The sequence below is a fragment of the Vidua chalybeata genome, chromosome 23 (genome assembly GCF_026979565.1).
Source record: "Vidua chalybeata isolate OUT-0048 chromosome 23, bVidCha1 merged haplotype, whole genome shotgun sequence".
In the NCBI taxonomy this organism is placed as follows: domain Eukaryota; kingdom Metazoa; phylum Chordata; class Aves; order Passeriformes; family Viduidae; genus Vidua; species Vidua chalybeata.
The window spans coordinates 2,537,819-2,551,626 of record NC_071552.1 but is presented as its reverse complement, the minus strand read 5'-3'; the positions used below and the strand labels follow the sequence as shown (position 1 = coordinate 2,551,626).

The following is a 13,808-nucleotide window of genomic DNA, read 5'->3' as shown; positions in this document are numbered from 1 at the left end:
CCCCTTGTCCTGTCACTCCAGGCCTTTTAAAATAGTCTGTCTCCATCTCCCCTGTAGGCTCCTTCAGGTCCTGGCAGGCCATAATGAGGTCACCCCAAAGCTTCTCTTCTCTCCTGGCGGAACCACGACCCTTTGTACCCCAGAACTGGGGCTGCTTCAGGCCAGAGGTGAAAAATAGCGACAAGAAGAAATCCAGTCTCCCCACATTCCCCCAGCCATCCCAGAAATCCGAGGGTTGTGGAGACAGCTCCTCACCTGACATTAAAAGCCTTTTGATGCAAAACCTTAATGGAACACCAAACAGAAACATCCTCCTGACATGACTGAGAGCAAAAGGAAATGAGACGTTTTTTTATTTGCCTGCTCCAATTCAATAATGGAAAGTATTTTGTTTTACTAACAAGAAAATTAAATTCCCTGTTCTCGTGTTTTTCCTTTCTGTGCATCACTCAGCTGCTCCTTGGGATGAAAATCCTGTCATTCTTTTTGATATCATGCAACTGCCACAAGACATATGGACTGAAGTACGTAACAAAATCCTCACAAAATCCACCAAAATGCCTTTTTACTGTCACTGCCTCGCCTGCTACAGAGAAAAACATCCTGCAACTCAAGAATCATTCATGCACTTTAAAAGAGAAAATTCCGCTAGTACAAACTACAGAATTAATTGCCAGGATTGAACAGTCTGTGAACAGCTGTAAACACAGCTTGTACACAAGTCTGAGCTGTCCCAGAGCCCTTTGGACTGTGCAGTCACAAAAAGGCCTGGGTTTAAGTGAGAAGCACACTCAGTCTCTCTCCTGCCCACACCTGGAGCCTAAAATTGGTGAGCTCAAGCCCCCAGAAGCATCACTGCTCTATCCCAGCCCCAGCTTCGCTGCTGTGCCAGGACTGCTCGGTCATGAAAGGCCAAAGCGAGGCCCTTGCCACACACATTCACACCTTAACCACCAGCCAGACGCCATACAGATACAATAAAATACATGAAATGGTTCTTACAGCATACTGTGTCAAAAAAGGTATCTTTTCTTCTCATCCAAAAAAAATCCGAAGACACTCATTGGCCTCCAAAGCATGTTAAAATGTTTTCTTCTTGACTTTTTTTTTTTTTTTGTCACATTTTTTTTTCCTCTTCCTCTTCAACACCCCAGTGCAAAGAAGAGAACTCCAGAGGTAATGAGAGGCACCGCAGAGCAGCCCAGAGGCCTGAGCAGGTCTCTAAAGGCAGGTTCCTGCTAAGGCAGACACCAGCAGACATTCCTGCTTGTCAACTACCCCTCCTGCCCTCACCTGGAGTGACCTCTCCGCAGTACTTGACCCAAGGAGACCCAAGTGCATCCTCAACACGCTCTCTGAGCTCAGGCTTGAGCTGGATACCAAATTCTGCTGGCTTCTCCATGCAGGAACCCTTGCTTTCGGTGTTCCCCGCAGCAGCAGCCCATCCTGGGAGCTGAGTTACCACCCCTGGCTCCTACAAAGTCAGCCTGGCAGGCCTGAAAGCTGTTGGACTTGAAATACTCCGGTTTCAAAGTTAACCCAGTCGTTTTGACAGTCAAGACACCCTTGGTTCCCAGAACCTCTGGTTTAATCCTGCTTTTCTGATCCCGTCTGTCACTGAAGCCAGAACACAAAGTACGTGAGCTCTGCGCGTATTCAAACTTAAAAAAAAAAGAAAAAAAAAAATCAAGAAATCTGATTTTATACTGACCTGTCCGTGATTGTGGACTGTGTGCCACTCATTGGAGCCTTTGGCAAGAAGTCGTATTATCCAATTTACATTTTACTCTTATTGCAGGAATATGAACGAGGCTTTGCCCCTTACATGCACCGAGGTTCAGGATCCAGCCTTGCTCCAGAAGAGGCATGCACAGAGGACAAACTCAGTTCAAGGGCAGGAGAAGGGAACAAAAAAACCAAAAAAACCAAAAACCAAACCCAATCCAAAACAACTCCAAAACTCTTCTTGCAGTCACCCGGAATATCCAAACCACGGAAGTGGGGCGTGGGGGGATAAAGGAAAAACTCCAGCAAGGAAAAAAACTCCAAAAACAACAACAACAAAAAAAAAGAAACAACAAAACAAAACCTCGGTGGACGCGCGGGGGGGGGGATAAAAAAAAAGAAAACCTTTCCAAGAAGCGGCCGATGCTCGCCGGCGCGGGGGGCCCGTGCCGGTCCCGCCGGGGCTCAGGGGCTGCGCTCGGGGGGCGGGCGGCGCTCCCCGCCCGCGGCCGGGCCCATCCCCGCTGCCCGCCCGCCCCGACCCCCGCCCGTGCTGCGCCCGCAGGGGGTCGGGCAGGGCGGCCGCCTCTAGGCCCGGGGCTCCATCGCCCGCAGCTCGGCCTCTCGCTCCGGCCCGGGACCCAGCGGGGCGCTGCGGGCTGGCTGCGCTCCGCTCTCCGCGCTCCGCGCTCCGCTCTCCGCTCCGGGGCCGAGTCCCGCCGCGCTGCCGGCCCCGCTGCGCTGCTCTCCCGGCCCGCTGGCGGCCCCGCTGCGCTGCTGAGAGAGGCGGGAGCGGCGCGTCCGGGGGAGCCTGCGCCGAGCCGAGCCGGGCCGGGCTCGCCCCTCCCCGGCGCCTCCGGGGGGCTCGTACCTCCGGCCGCTCCGCCCCGCCGCCGGATCCCTCCGCCGGCCGCCCTCCTCTTCCTCCTCTTCCTCCTCCCTCTCTTTTCCTTCTCCTGTTTCCCCTCCTTCTCCTCCTCCTCCTCCTCCTTCTCTTCCCTCCCGCCTCCTCTCTCGCAGCCCTTCCCCCGGTCCCTGCCCAGGCCTTTCCCCTTCGGGAAGCGTTTTCCAGACCCGCGGGCTGTTTCCTTCTTTTCTCGTCTCCGCTCGGTCGCGGCCGCTCCTCCCTCACCCTGTGTCCCTGCCCAACAGCTTTCCACCCCCCTGCGTGCCTGACCCGAGGAGGTTTCCCTTTTTCCCTCTACCCCTTCTTCCCTTTTCCTGTTTTTCCCTTTTCCATTCCCCATCCCCTGCCATCCGACACTTGGCCGTGTCACCAGCGCTCAGAGCAGGGAGCGCCCGCGCCTCCATCTCCATGGAAAATATGACACCGGCGAAACTTGGAGCAGAAAGAAAATAAATAAGCAGCGAATTAAAAGAGTAGAAGTGGCAGGAGCTGTGCAGCGCGGAGCCTCAGGCTGTGCTGTTGGCTCCCAGGCCTTTCGTGGCTCTGTTGTCCCGCGTTCCCCGCATTTCCCACCCAGGTTTCAAAGGGAATTTTTCTCAGCATAAATCCAAGAACTGATCCCTCCCTGCCCGTACATTCCAGAAACACTGCGGCCAAGGGCCTGTTCCTGCTCCCCTTCAAAACTTCCAGTACCAAAAGATGAGCCACACGGGGTGTTTGGGCATTTAAATTCCAGCAGGTGTGGATTTCCCTCTCCTGAGCAGCAGCCTGAACACAAACCCGTCTTTGCTGTAACTCCCTGTCGTTCATGTACAGCACAGTCAGAGAGAAATGCCTGTCTCGAGTCTGCACAGAATCCCACAACGGTTTGGGCTGGAAGGGACCTTAAAGATTATTTTATTCCAACGTCCCAAGTGGGACGTCTTCCACTATCCCTGCTTGCTCCAACCTGGCCTTGGACACTTCCAGGGATCACCACAGCTTTTCTGGGCAACCTCACCACCCTCACAAGGAATTATTTTCCCTACTATCCCACCTAAACCTACTCTCTGTCAGTGTGAAGCCATTCCCCCTTGTCCTGGCACTACAAGCCACTTGTTCTCAAACACCTGGAAATAACATCTATACCTGAGGACTTCAGGAAACTTCCATGCTACTCCTCCAGAAATTAAATCTCATGAGCAGCACAGATGTGGAATGAAAAGCAGGATATCTCCACTGCCAGTAATTCCTGCTCCCTCTGCACAAAGAACTTATGGAACATCAGCCTCCTCCAGCAAATGCCAGCAGACTAAAATAACCTTATTAGCTAATCCCAATCATCTAGGACACCACGCTTCTTCCCTTTAATTAATCTTGCCGGGATATACTTCAAAGCCAGGACACTGGACTTGGAAAGAGGCTGGAAAACAGGCTCTGGAAAGTGGGGAGCAGATCCCTGGCTGGGCACACAGGACCATACCTCTGGAACACGGAGCTGTGTCCTGCTCGGAGCGTGGATCAGGAAGGCAGCAGACTGTCTGAGCGCCAGAAGAATTTGTTTTGATGGAGGTCAGGGCAGAGAGGGGAAGCGTGGGATGAAATCATTTTCTACATGATACTTCACATATATACGCAGGACATTTATACTTCCTTTTTTGGTTTCCTTTTTGGGGAAAACAGAGGCTTGGGGGAAAAAAAATAAATAAATAAAGTGTGGGAGTGCAAGACAAGCAGCCACGTCTGCCTCTCCTTCTGCAGCTGTGTGCAGCACAGTCATCAGTGCTGATGAAGTGACTGAATGCCTCCATATATCTATATTTATTTATTATATATCTCTTTATTGCATCTTCTCTGCAATAAATCCCTCCCTGCTTTTAAGTTTGGGAACATCGAGTACTGTGCCTGGAGAGGGGAAGGCTCCTGGGAGATCTGATTCCTGGCAGGCCCAGCATTTGCATATTAGGCCTCAATGCTTTTTTATTACTTTAATTATATTTTATTGTGCATGACAACATAACGAGAACAATTAGCTGGAGGAAATCCTAAGACATAGATTCTGAAACTGTAACTGCTTCTCTTTTCTGCAAATGCTGATTTTTTTTTTTTTTTGTGGGAGCTGGTTACATCCTTAGATTAAGATAGATGTCTATTTATGATAATTCTGTTTTACAGCCTGAAATATGGGGTGGGGAGATCAATAAGCAATTACAGTGTGCCTATTAATATATTTTTTTTTTTTTTGCGCTCTGAAGTTGTCACTTCATCTGAATTTACACACAGATGCATCCCATGGCAGGAGGGTTGGAGCAAGATGATCTTGGAGGTCTCTTCCAACACAAAGCCATTTTGTGATTCTCTAATTAACCTCCTCAATCTGTTTTTTAGTCCAGAGCAGAACTAAGCAGGACCCTTAAGTGGAGGAGATTAATTCCTATGGAGTAAAACTTCTTATTTTGCCTTCAAACAACAGTCAGATCCTTGGAGGTGCTTTAGAGGGGCTCCTGTAAAAGCAGATTTATAGAGGAAGTGTTGAGCGAGGATCCTTTGGCCAAATCCCCTTTCCCAGGCTCGCACCGAGGAGCTGTTGCCATCTGCTGGGAAAGCCTCGAATGGCTCCTCTAACCTGAGCTCCCGGGCAGGTAAAAGGTGAGGAATTTGGAAAAAAAGAGCATTTCCAAGCGCTTCGGGATCTGGAATGCTCCGAGGAGGTTTGCACCGCTGTCAGCTTAGCATAAACAGAGATAAAAAATCAGCAAAAAGTGATGTTTTAAGGTTTTAAGTGTGGATAAACAGTGCCTGGAAGCATTTTTCTTTCAGAAAAAAATTCAATTTGTGTTTCAGATGGGATAATCAGCTGAGTTTTGCTGAGCTCCGCCACAAAAAATAAAGATTCTTCTGCTCCTTACAAGTAATCAATTTCAAGCCAGTGAGAGAATGCTCGGGTATTTTGAACTGTTATTTACACTCAGTACAAATTGCTCAGCCAGCTCCTGGTTTTTTCTGCTGTTTTCGAAAGCCAGCTGCCCAACCTTTACACCTTGGAGGGGAAAAGCACAGGGGAAACGATTCCCAAGTTCATTTCCCAAACGTGCCTAAGGAGCAGAGGACCTGACCCCAGAAAACACAAAGAAATTGGTGCTGTGCTCCACATTTCTGTGCAACTTCCAAGGCTTTTTTCATTTCCCACCTTAAAATGGGCACCAGATTTGCTCCCTACAGCTTGTCCTGCACTCTTGGAAATGCTGGAAATGCCGCAGCGTTGGTGTTGGGACACAAGGCTTTGCTGATTTTGAGACACAGATCCTAATCTAGCAGGGCTTCTACAGTGACAGCTTATTACAGTTCCTAAACCTGGATAATCCCTGGGGCAGTCAGCATTTTTATAGCCCTGAGCTTTCATTCCAAATCAGCATAATGAAAGCAGCAAGGACAGATGAGTCTGCTGGACACCGCGCCCTGAGTTTCCTTCTCTTTCTCCATCCTCTGGCTGGACAGGGGATTAAAAAGAAAGGTAAAATCTAAAGAAATGGAGAATATAATTTCTCTTCACGTTTGAAGATTGTGGCACTGGAGAGATCTCAAGACACAAGACAGTTCAAACAGCACAACAGAAGCACTGCTGAAAATCTGTGTTTTGTAACATTTCAGAAGCTGCAGAAGCTGAAACTTCCTTCTTCCCATACAAAAATTATCTACCTGTAAACCTTTATTACTTTACAGAAGCTTTTTCATGTACCTTGATCTGTTATATTCCTTCTTTTAGTAATTTTCTAAGGATCTTTTCCATTGTTGACTTACCAGCTGCCAAACTGCCCCTGGAACTTGAGGCAAAGAGGGCATTGATTTCTTTGGACATGGCAAACCCCATGGAATTAATGGAATAGCAGATTTCAAAGACTTAAAATGCTGCTTTTACATCAGTGCCTGGACTACTGCTGCAAGGGAATAAAGCTGTGAATATCAAAAAATGGCAATTTTTTTCAAGTACAAATAAGGAGTTCAGCTACAAAGAGAGGGCAGAGGACGGAAAGAGGAGGTTAATTTTACAAAGCTCAACTGCAGGGCCAGCAGGAGAAGCAAAAGGCAGGCAGCGGGGTTGCCTGTAAAGAAATAACAGGGCAATAAAAAAAATGAAATTAATTGGGTGTAGAGGGGCAGATTTCACTTTCCACAGACAAAGCACATCTGACCAGTGACAATGTCTTGTGAAGACACAAGACCTGTGAGACACTCAGGTGTCTGGCCAGCCCAGGACCTGATGTCAGTTTGTAGGGTTCCCTTGGGACTGTCAGGGCAGCACAGGTTTGAGGTGGGGGCAGCTTGGCCCTGGGAGACATCCTTGTTTATTTGGATTTTTGGAGGTGTCCGGCCACTCAGGGCCACAGGCCCCTGCAGACACAGACCGGTGCTTTTCCCTGGGAAAGAAAAGTGGCCAGCCCAGGTTCCTGATGTCAGTTTGTAGGGTTCCCTTGGGACTGTCAGGGCAGCACAGGTTTGAGGTGGGGGCAGCTTGAGTCTGCGACACATCTTCGATCGTTTGGATTTTTGGAGGTGTCCGGCCACTTCAGGGCCACAGGCCCCTGGAGACAAAGATCAGCCCTTTTCCCTGGGAAAGGGAAAGCAAAGCTAAAGCAAAGCTCCAGAACTCTGCTGTACTTTCTTCTCTGCTTCTGGAACTCCCTCACTGGTTCAACAAAGTCCCAGCACAAATTCTTGCAGGCTCTGAGACCCCTCCACCGCCAGGCTGGGCTCTGTACACAGAAAACATCTCCAGAGGGCTCAGTGCTGCTCAGCAGCTGCTCCCCAGTGCTGGAAGGTTTTAACCCGGACTTAAGGGTTACGTGCAAACAACTAAATTGGCTTAACTATTTATAGAAGCCAAGACTTTTGGCATGCTGGATCTCTGGCTGTGGCCATCAGCAAGCAGAGTGGCTGTTTACCAGCACACCACCACAGGCCATTCCTAGGAAATAATATTAATTTATGATAGGCAATAATATTGATTTATGATTGAGAAGAGCTCACAGTGTGGAAACACAGGAGAACCTTCTCCCGTGGCATCAAGGGCATGGAAAAGAAAGGGAACATTTTTGCTCCATCCAACTGAACCACTGAATCTCTGAGGTTGAGAAAGCCCTCCAGAACCATCAAGTGCAACCTGTGACTTAAGAGCAGCACCCAAACAGAGAAACCCAATAATTAAATAATCTTTATTTTTATAAAACTTAATACAAAGCATCTACACCATTCTCTGGTGGAACATTAGTTGGTATTACACAGTAATTCAGACACAAGTTATTATTTCACACTAGTTCTGCAGTTTCTTCTCACAGTTTGCTCTGGCCACTGTGGACTAGCCTGAGGACAGGTCCCACCCTGTGCTCCACAGCTTGGAATTTGTACTTTTGGGTCTGTGATTCTCTGCTGGAGCCCACTAAATGGGCTACGAGGCCTTGCTCTGCCTCATAAAGCCATTTCTAATTGCCCTTTTGTTTTCTTGTTTACTTTCTAAAGCCTCAGAGATGAGCAGTGCTCTCCTTCTTCCAACCAATTTTCCCCCCTGTTCAGAAAATGGGACCGCTCAAACCATTGTAATCCAAAATATCTTCACAGATGCTGCAGTCACTGCCATCCTCATCCACCTGGGCAGGTAAGGGCTGGAACCCCATGAAGCTGCACCCCAACCCTCAGTGAAGGCCAGGGCTGCTGAGCTTTCCAAACCCCCAGGGCTGCTCTGGAAACTCTTCGTGGTGGGCAGCTCAGCAGCTCAGCATCAGGACCAGCCTGTTTTCACCCCCAGGACCTGCCTTCACCATTTCTGCAGGAGCTGCTGCTCAAAGCCCTCATTCCCTGCTCAGGTCAGTGCCTGAGACCCTTTTGGCTCCAGATTCCTGCAACCCTGACCAGGCAAAAGCCAGCAGACACCTTTTCCTCAGCTTGGGGCTCCCTGTGAGGATGCAGCAGCACAGCTGACCTTCATGTGCATGTCCAGCTCACTCCCTGTGACTCCTGCCCTTCAGCACCTTTGCAAAACACCTCACTCCTGCTTTTGGGACGCTGGGAAGTGCCCAGCTCAGGTGACAAAGCGCTGCTGATGGCTCATAGCAGGAAGTGCTTCACTCAAAGCAACTTTTATACAGCACAGCCTGACACAAACCGCCGAGAATCCATCAAAGGTGGCTTGGTGCTAAATGGAAACACCCTATGAGGTAGGTAAGCCTGGACCCACTTCCCAAAGTGGGTTAAGTTGAGGCAGAAAGGCTCCTGGATATGCTCAACAGAGCAGCAGAGCTGGGAAAAAGAACCAGCAAGCCCCAACCAGCCCTTCTGGTCTCCTTTCAAGGCTTGATAGTGCTGGATGGGTCAAGTTTCCTCTCCAGGACCAGCTCATCAGTTGGCTCTGCTCATCTGAAGGGTTTTTTGGGGCTTCTTCAGGTCTTTGGCTGCAGCATGCAAGGCTCAAGCAAAAGGGGGCACCTGAGCTGCACTGGAGGCTCAAAGGAAATGCTCAAAATTGCAGCAACAACAAAGGAACAGCTTAAGGACATGCAATGAAATAAACTCCAGAAGCTCCCAGCTGGGCATGGCTTTTCCCTACAAATGGGACCAGATAAGTAATGCTTATTTTTCTCCCAGCCAGGTTTATTTTTGCTTTAAAAGGACCAGATTCTGGGCCTCTCAGTTCTTTAATTGCTAAGCTGTAAAATAAATCTCTCTGACCCTCTAAATGTTCACTTTTATAAAGTGACTCAGAGCCAATCAGAGGGAAATCAAAGCCCAGGGGTCAAGGCATCAGTTCAGATGAAGGAGAGCCAAGGTCAGTCTGTGGCTTCCACAGGGCAGATCCTGGGCAACCAGAAATCCCAGTTTGGATTTGGGGCACAGCAAGAGGGAATTTTGGTGTTCTGGAGACAAAATCAGGGCTTGACTGATCAGCAAGAAAACCCCTGTATGGCAAATCCTGATGGGGCTTCTCAAAGTGGAGTGTGCTGGTTACCCAAGGAGCTAAAAGCAGTGTTTGTAGGGGAGTTTTAACAGTCAGGGAAGAAGAGGGGAAAAATCAGGAAAAAATTTTCCCTTTTGGGTCTGTGTCCTTGGGTGTATTCACAGAGCACCTAGTCCTGTATGGCGCCAGCGCTGATTAGAGCTTCTGGTAACTACAGAAAATAAGTTATCAATATGTTACTGAATAAGTTATTAAAAGGAGTTAGAAAGGGTAGGAAACAACAACCTACCGAAAATACTGATTTTTCTAGAGTCTCGCTCTAGCCCGACCACCAAAGTCGTTTCTCCCAAGGGAAACACAGGGATGATGAACCAAGTGCAGATAACAACCATCACTTTGCATTTATATAGCACCTCTCAAGTAAAAATCTGAAAGTGCGTAACAGATGGAGAAGCTCCAACTCCCCCAGTCACAGAGGGGGGATTAGGCACAGAGTTCAAGCTGTGTGACTTGCCCAAGGTCACACAACGAGGTGGTGGAAGAGCCAGGAATCCCAGCTTGGATGCCACAGCAGAACACTTGTTCCTACCAGCCTGAAGAGTCACTCCAGCTGCCTAGACTGCACAGGATGTGGACATGGAGATCTCCTCCTCTCTTCCAAGATCCTGAAGGAGTTGGCTACAGACATCGCTATTTACACCTGCACTGCTGGACTAGTCATGTTTAGTCTATAAAATTAGCCCTTCTTTCCCTCCTCGGTCAGGCTGTGCTGACGTACACACCGCGCCAGCCTCTGCCAGGCCGAGCGCTGCAGACCCAGGGAATCCATGGCATAGCTCCATGGATTTCAGTGGAGTTAGGCCAGGGATAAATTTGGCTCCAGAACTGCTAACGTGTGTCGGCTCCTCTCCCGACAGTGGCGTTTCAGGCACCATCCCCCTCCTTGCCAGCCCGCGAACTCGAGGGACTCTTTGCTCGCCCTCCACTCAGTGGCTTTTGAGATGCCCGTTGGTTTTCAAGCCCAGCTCGTGGCTCCTGCGGCTCCTCCAGGCCTGGTACTTCCTCATGCTCTTCCTGCGGGCGAAGCGGCAGATGCTGACCATGAACACCCAGGACACCACGTACATGATGACCCCTCCCAGCTTGATGTACCAGCGGGGCCTGGGCGAGGCCAGCTCGCAGTACATCAGCCAGGCCCCCACGCCGATGCGCACGCCGGTGAAGAGCACCACGAAGAGGAAATCCACCACGTCGCCCGTGAAGGTGTGGTAGCGGCCCAGCTCCTTGAGGAACCAGCGGGCCTGCAGCAGCGGGTTGGTGATCTCGCTGCCGAAGATGACGGCGTTGACGTCCGCGGCCGACTCGCCCAGGGCCAAGGAGGCGGCGATGCCCACGATGCTCACCAGGTGGTGGGCCAGCATCAGGGCTCCCTCCGTCTGGAAGTACACGCACCAACACAGGTCGAAGATGAAGTAGCCCAAGCTAAGGCACAGCCCGTGCACCTGAAGGGTTGTGTTGGGTGACCCTGAAAGGTAAAAACAGAGCTTTAAAGCGTGGAGGCAGCAGGATGTGAGACAGGGCAGGGGTGTTCACCTCTGGCTCGCACTGGTGACAGCCCGGCCACGGAAGTCCCCCGAGTCACAATGCCACAGTTGTTAGGCCGGCAGCTGCACACACGTAATGGCCACACACAAGGTCACACGCTCTGCCAAACTGCAGCTGGGGAGGGGCATTACACCAGCAAAACGCAGTACCAGGCTAAAAACGCAGTACCAGACTAAAATGCAGTACCAGGCTAAAACGCAGTACCAGGCTAAAATACAGTACCAGGCTAAAACGCAGTACCAGGCTAAAATACAGTACCAGGCTAAAAACGTAGTACCAGGCTGAAACGCAGTACCAGGCTAAAATGCAGTACCAGGCTAAAATGCAGTACCAGGCTAAAATGCAGTACCAGGCTAAAAACGCAGTACCAGGCTAAAATGCAGTACCTGGCTCTCCATTCCTCTGGGGCTTTCCACCACAAAGCAGCTGAGATATCACTGCAGGCATCATCCCTCAAGCAGGCTGGGGACTGAGGTGCTTAGGAGGAGCCCTGGGGGAGGTGGGATCACGGATTTCCTCACTCACCTGGGTGGCTCAGGGGCCAGGGGCCGTCGATGAAGCCGATGTAAGCGGACAGGCAGGTGGCCAGGATGCCGTGGGTCAGTGTGACCAGCCTGCAGCTCCACTCGAGGTTCCGGTGCCGGTAGCGGTGGCAGAACCACTTGTAGAGGCAGAACCAGGCCAGCAGGCTGCAGGCCGCACGCAGGGGCAGCGGGAACAGCATCCTGTCCTGGGAGGAGCAGGACACAAGGGGTCAGAAGGACAAAGTGAGCAGGAGGTCGAGCCTGTGCCCGTGTCAGCACAACCCAGCACGGCTTTGCTCCGTAACCCTGAGCGTGCAGAGATGCTTCCTGATGGCACTGCTTGCTCCTGGCACATTTTTTCTGTGTGAAAACCACTTTATTCTCCTCACTGCAGGCTTCATTTCATCCTTACTGGCACCAAAACCTCCAATTTTTTTGGATGCAAAAGAATGAGAATCTATGTCCAAAAATAATTGTTTTTTTCAGCAGTATTTCTTTTATACATCTTCCCTCACACACACTGTGCAATAATCTCTCAAACAAGCAAAAGACAAATTGCCAGAACAAAATTACAGCACATAAACACTTGTGGATGTTGCTAAAACCTTCCAAATAACACATTACTCTATTCTACACCTCGTTCATAAAATGCCTTCCCATGAAATGTGTGTCTCACTCCTCCCGAGCAGTCAGGGAAGTGCAGCAGCAGCAGCTGAGTCAGGCTTTGGGACACAGGAGTTTCCAGTTGTGCAACAGCCAAAGCAGCACTGGTACCTGCTGCCCAGCTCTGGCCTCACTCCCAGGCCTGGGGAGCACCAGGGGGATTTCACGGGATGAGGAGTCAGAGCTGCAAAGCCCAACCTTCCTGTTTGGCCTGTTGGAGCATTCCCAGGCATGACTGGAGGCGGGGTAAACAAAACCATTATGTTTTAATGGGCCTTGGGAACATGGAGAGATGAAATAGGGATGGGATTAACTGCTCTGAGCAGGCATTTCCATTCACATCTCTGGTGCTCCAGGTCCAGACTCAGAGCAGATAAGGGAGAATTCTGATGTGACAAAAGGGGTCGACACTAGAAAGGCCAGTATAATTTAAAAAGCAGCAGTAATTAAAGAACAATAAATAACAAATAAGTATATATAATAAATAATAAATAATTCTATATAGTATACATATAAACAATAAATTAACAAATGACACATAATCATATATAAAATTATATATTTATATATTATTTTCTATTATTGCATATATTATTATGTATCTATTATACATAATAGATATTATAATTTGTATCACCAGTAGCAATGAGGCCCTGAATGAAAGCAGCCTCTACAATAAACACACGTGCCGAAAAACCCGGTGCAGAACACCCCGAAAACGACTAAAACCCATACGGGCACCTCCAGCAAAGCGCCGCTATCCCGTTATCCACATTTTTTTTTTTCAGTCCAAGCGGGAAGATGGAGGAGCTCACGGGCCATACCAACAGCACGAACCGCAGCCCCGGCACCGCCTGCGCACACCCGGCCCGTCCTCCCGCATCCCGCGGGATGCAGCGGCCCCGTCCCATCGCCCTGCCGCTCCCTGGGGACGGGGACAGGGACGGGGAAGGGGACGGGACCCTTCCCCAGCACCCACCTGCCGGGCCGCGCTGCCGGAGCCGCCCCGCATCACGGAGCGAGCGGCGGCGGCCGAGGGGCACCTGGCGGCCGGGAGGAGGGACGGCAGGGATGGGGATGAGGAGGAGGAGGAGGAGGAGGGACGGGAGGAGGGAATAGGGGCGGCAGGGTGGCAGGAAAGGCGACCCGGGGCCCCGCGGGAAAGCGCACATCCCTGGTGCGTCACGGGATGCCCTGAGCTGGAAGGGATCCACCGGGATCGCGAGCCCAGCTCCTGTTCCTACACCCCGACAATGCCACCCTGTGCCTCGGAGCGCTGTCCCAAAGCTCCCGGAGCTCTTGGGGTCGTACCCATTCCCTGGGGAGCCTGGGCAGCGCCTAGCATCCTCTTTTCCCGATGTCCAACCTAAAGCTCCGCTGGCACAGCTCCAGCCTGTCCCTGCTCTCAGAGATCAGCGCTGCCCCTGTGAGGAAGCCGCAGACCCCAAATTTTCTC

At 50.6% G+C, this 13,808-nt stretch overlaps 2 protein-coding genes across 5 annotated transcripts in view; both read right to left on the bottom strand.

The window, feature by feature from the left end:
* Positions 1 to 4,113, bottom strand: part of ARHGEF12 (Rho guanine nucleotide exchange factor 12) — a 75,597-nt gene extending 71,484 nt beyond the window's left edge. For 3 of the 4 annotated variants that reach the window (XM_053963253.1, XM_053963255.1, XM_053963254.1), the window contains exon 1: positions 1,712 to 2,517. In XM_053963253.1, coding sequence (XP_053819228.1) covers positions 1,712 to 1,743 — 32 coding nt within the window. In that variant the 5' untranslated portion in view covers positions 1,744 to 2,517. Of the gene's footprint in view, positions 1 to 1,711; positions 2,518 to 4,094 lie in introns of those variants that run through there. The other variant, XM_053963256.1, reaches the window with a different exon arrangement.
* Positions 4,114 to 7,805: 3,692 nt separating this feature from the next.
* On the bottom strand, positions 7,806 to 13,298 carry LOC128799280 (TLC domain-containing protein 5-like). The gene is made up of 3 exons (XM_053963547.1): positions 13,094 to 13,298; positions 11,691 to 11,895; positions 7,806 to 11,085 (listed from the first exon to the last, which is right to left on the bottom strand). The coding sequence occupies exons 2-3, from the start codon at positions 11,887 to 11,889 to the stop codon at positions 10,547 to 10,549; spliced, it is 738 nt and encodes a 245-aa protein (XP_053819522.1). The 5' UTR covers positions 11,890 to 11,895; positions 13,094 to 13,298; the 3' UTR covers positions 7,806 to 10,546.
* Positions 13,299 to 13,808: the final 510 nt, after the last annotated feature.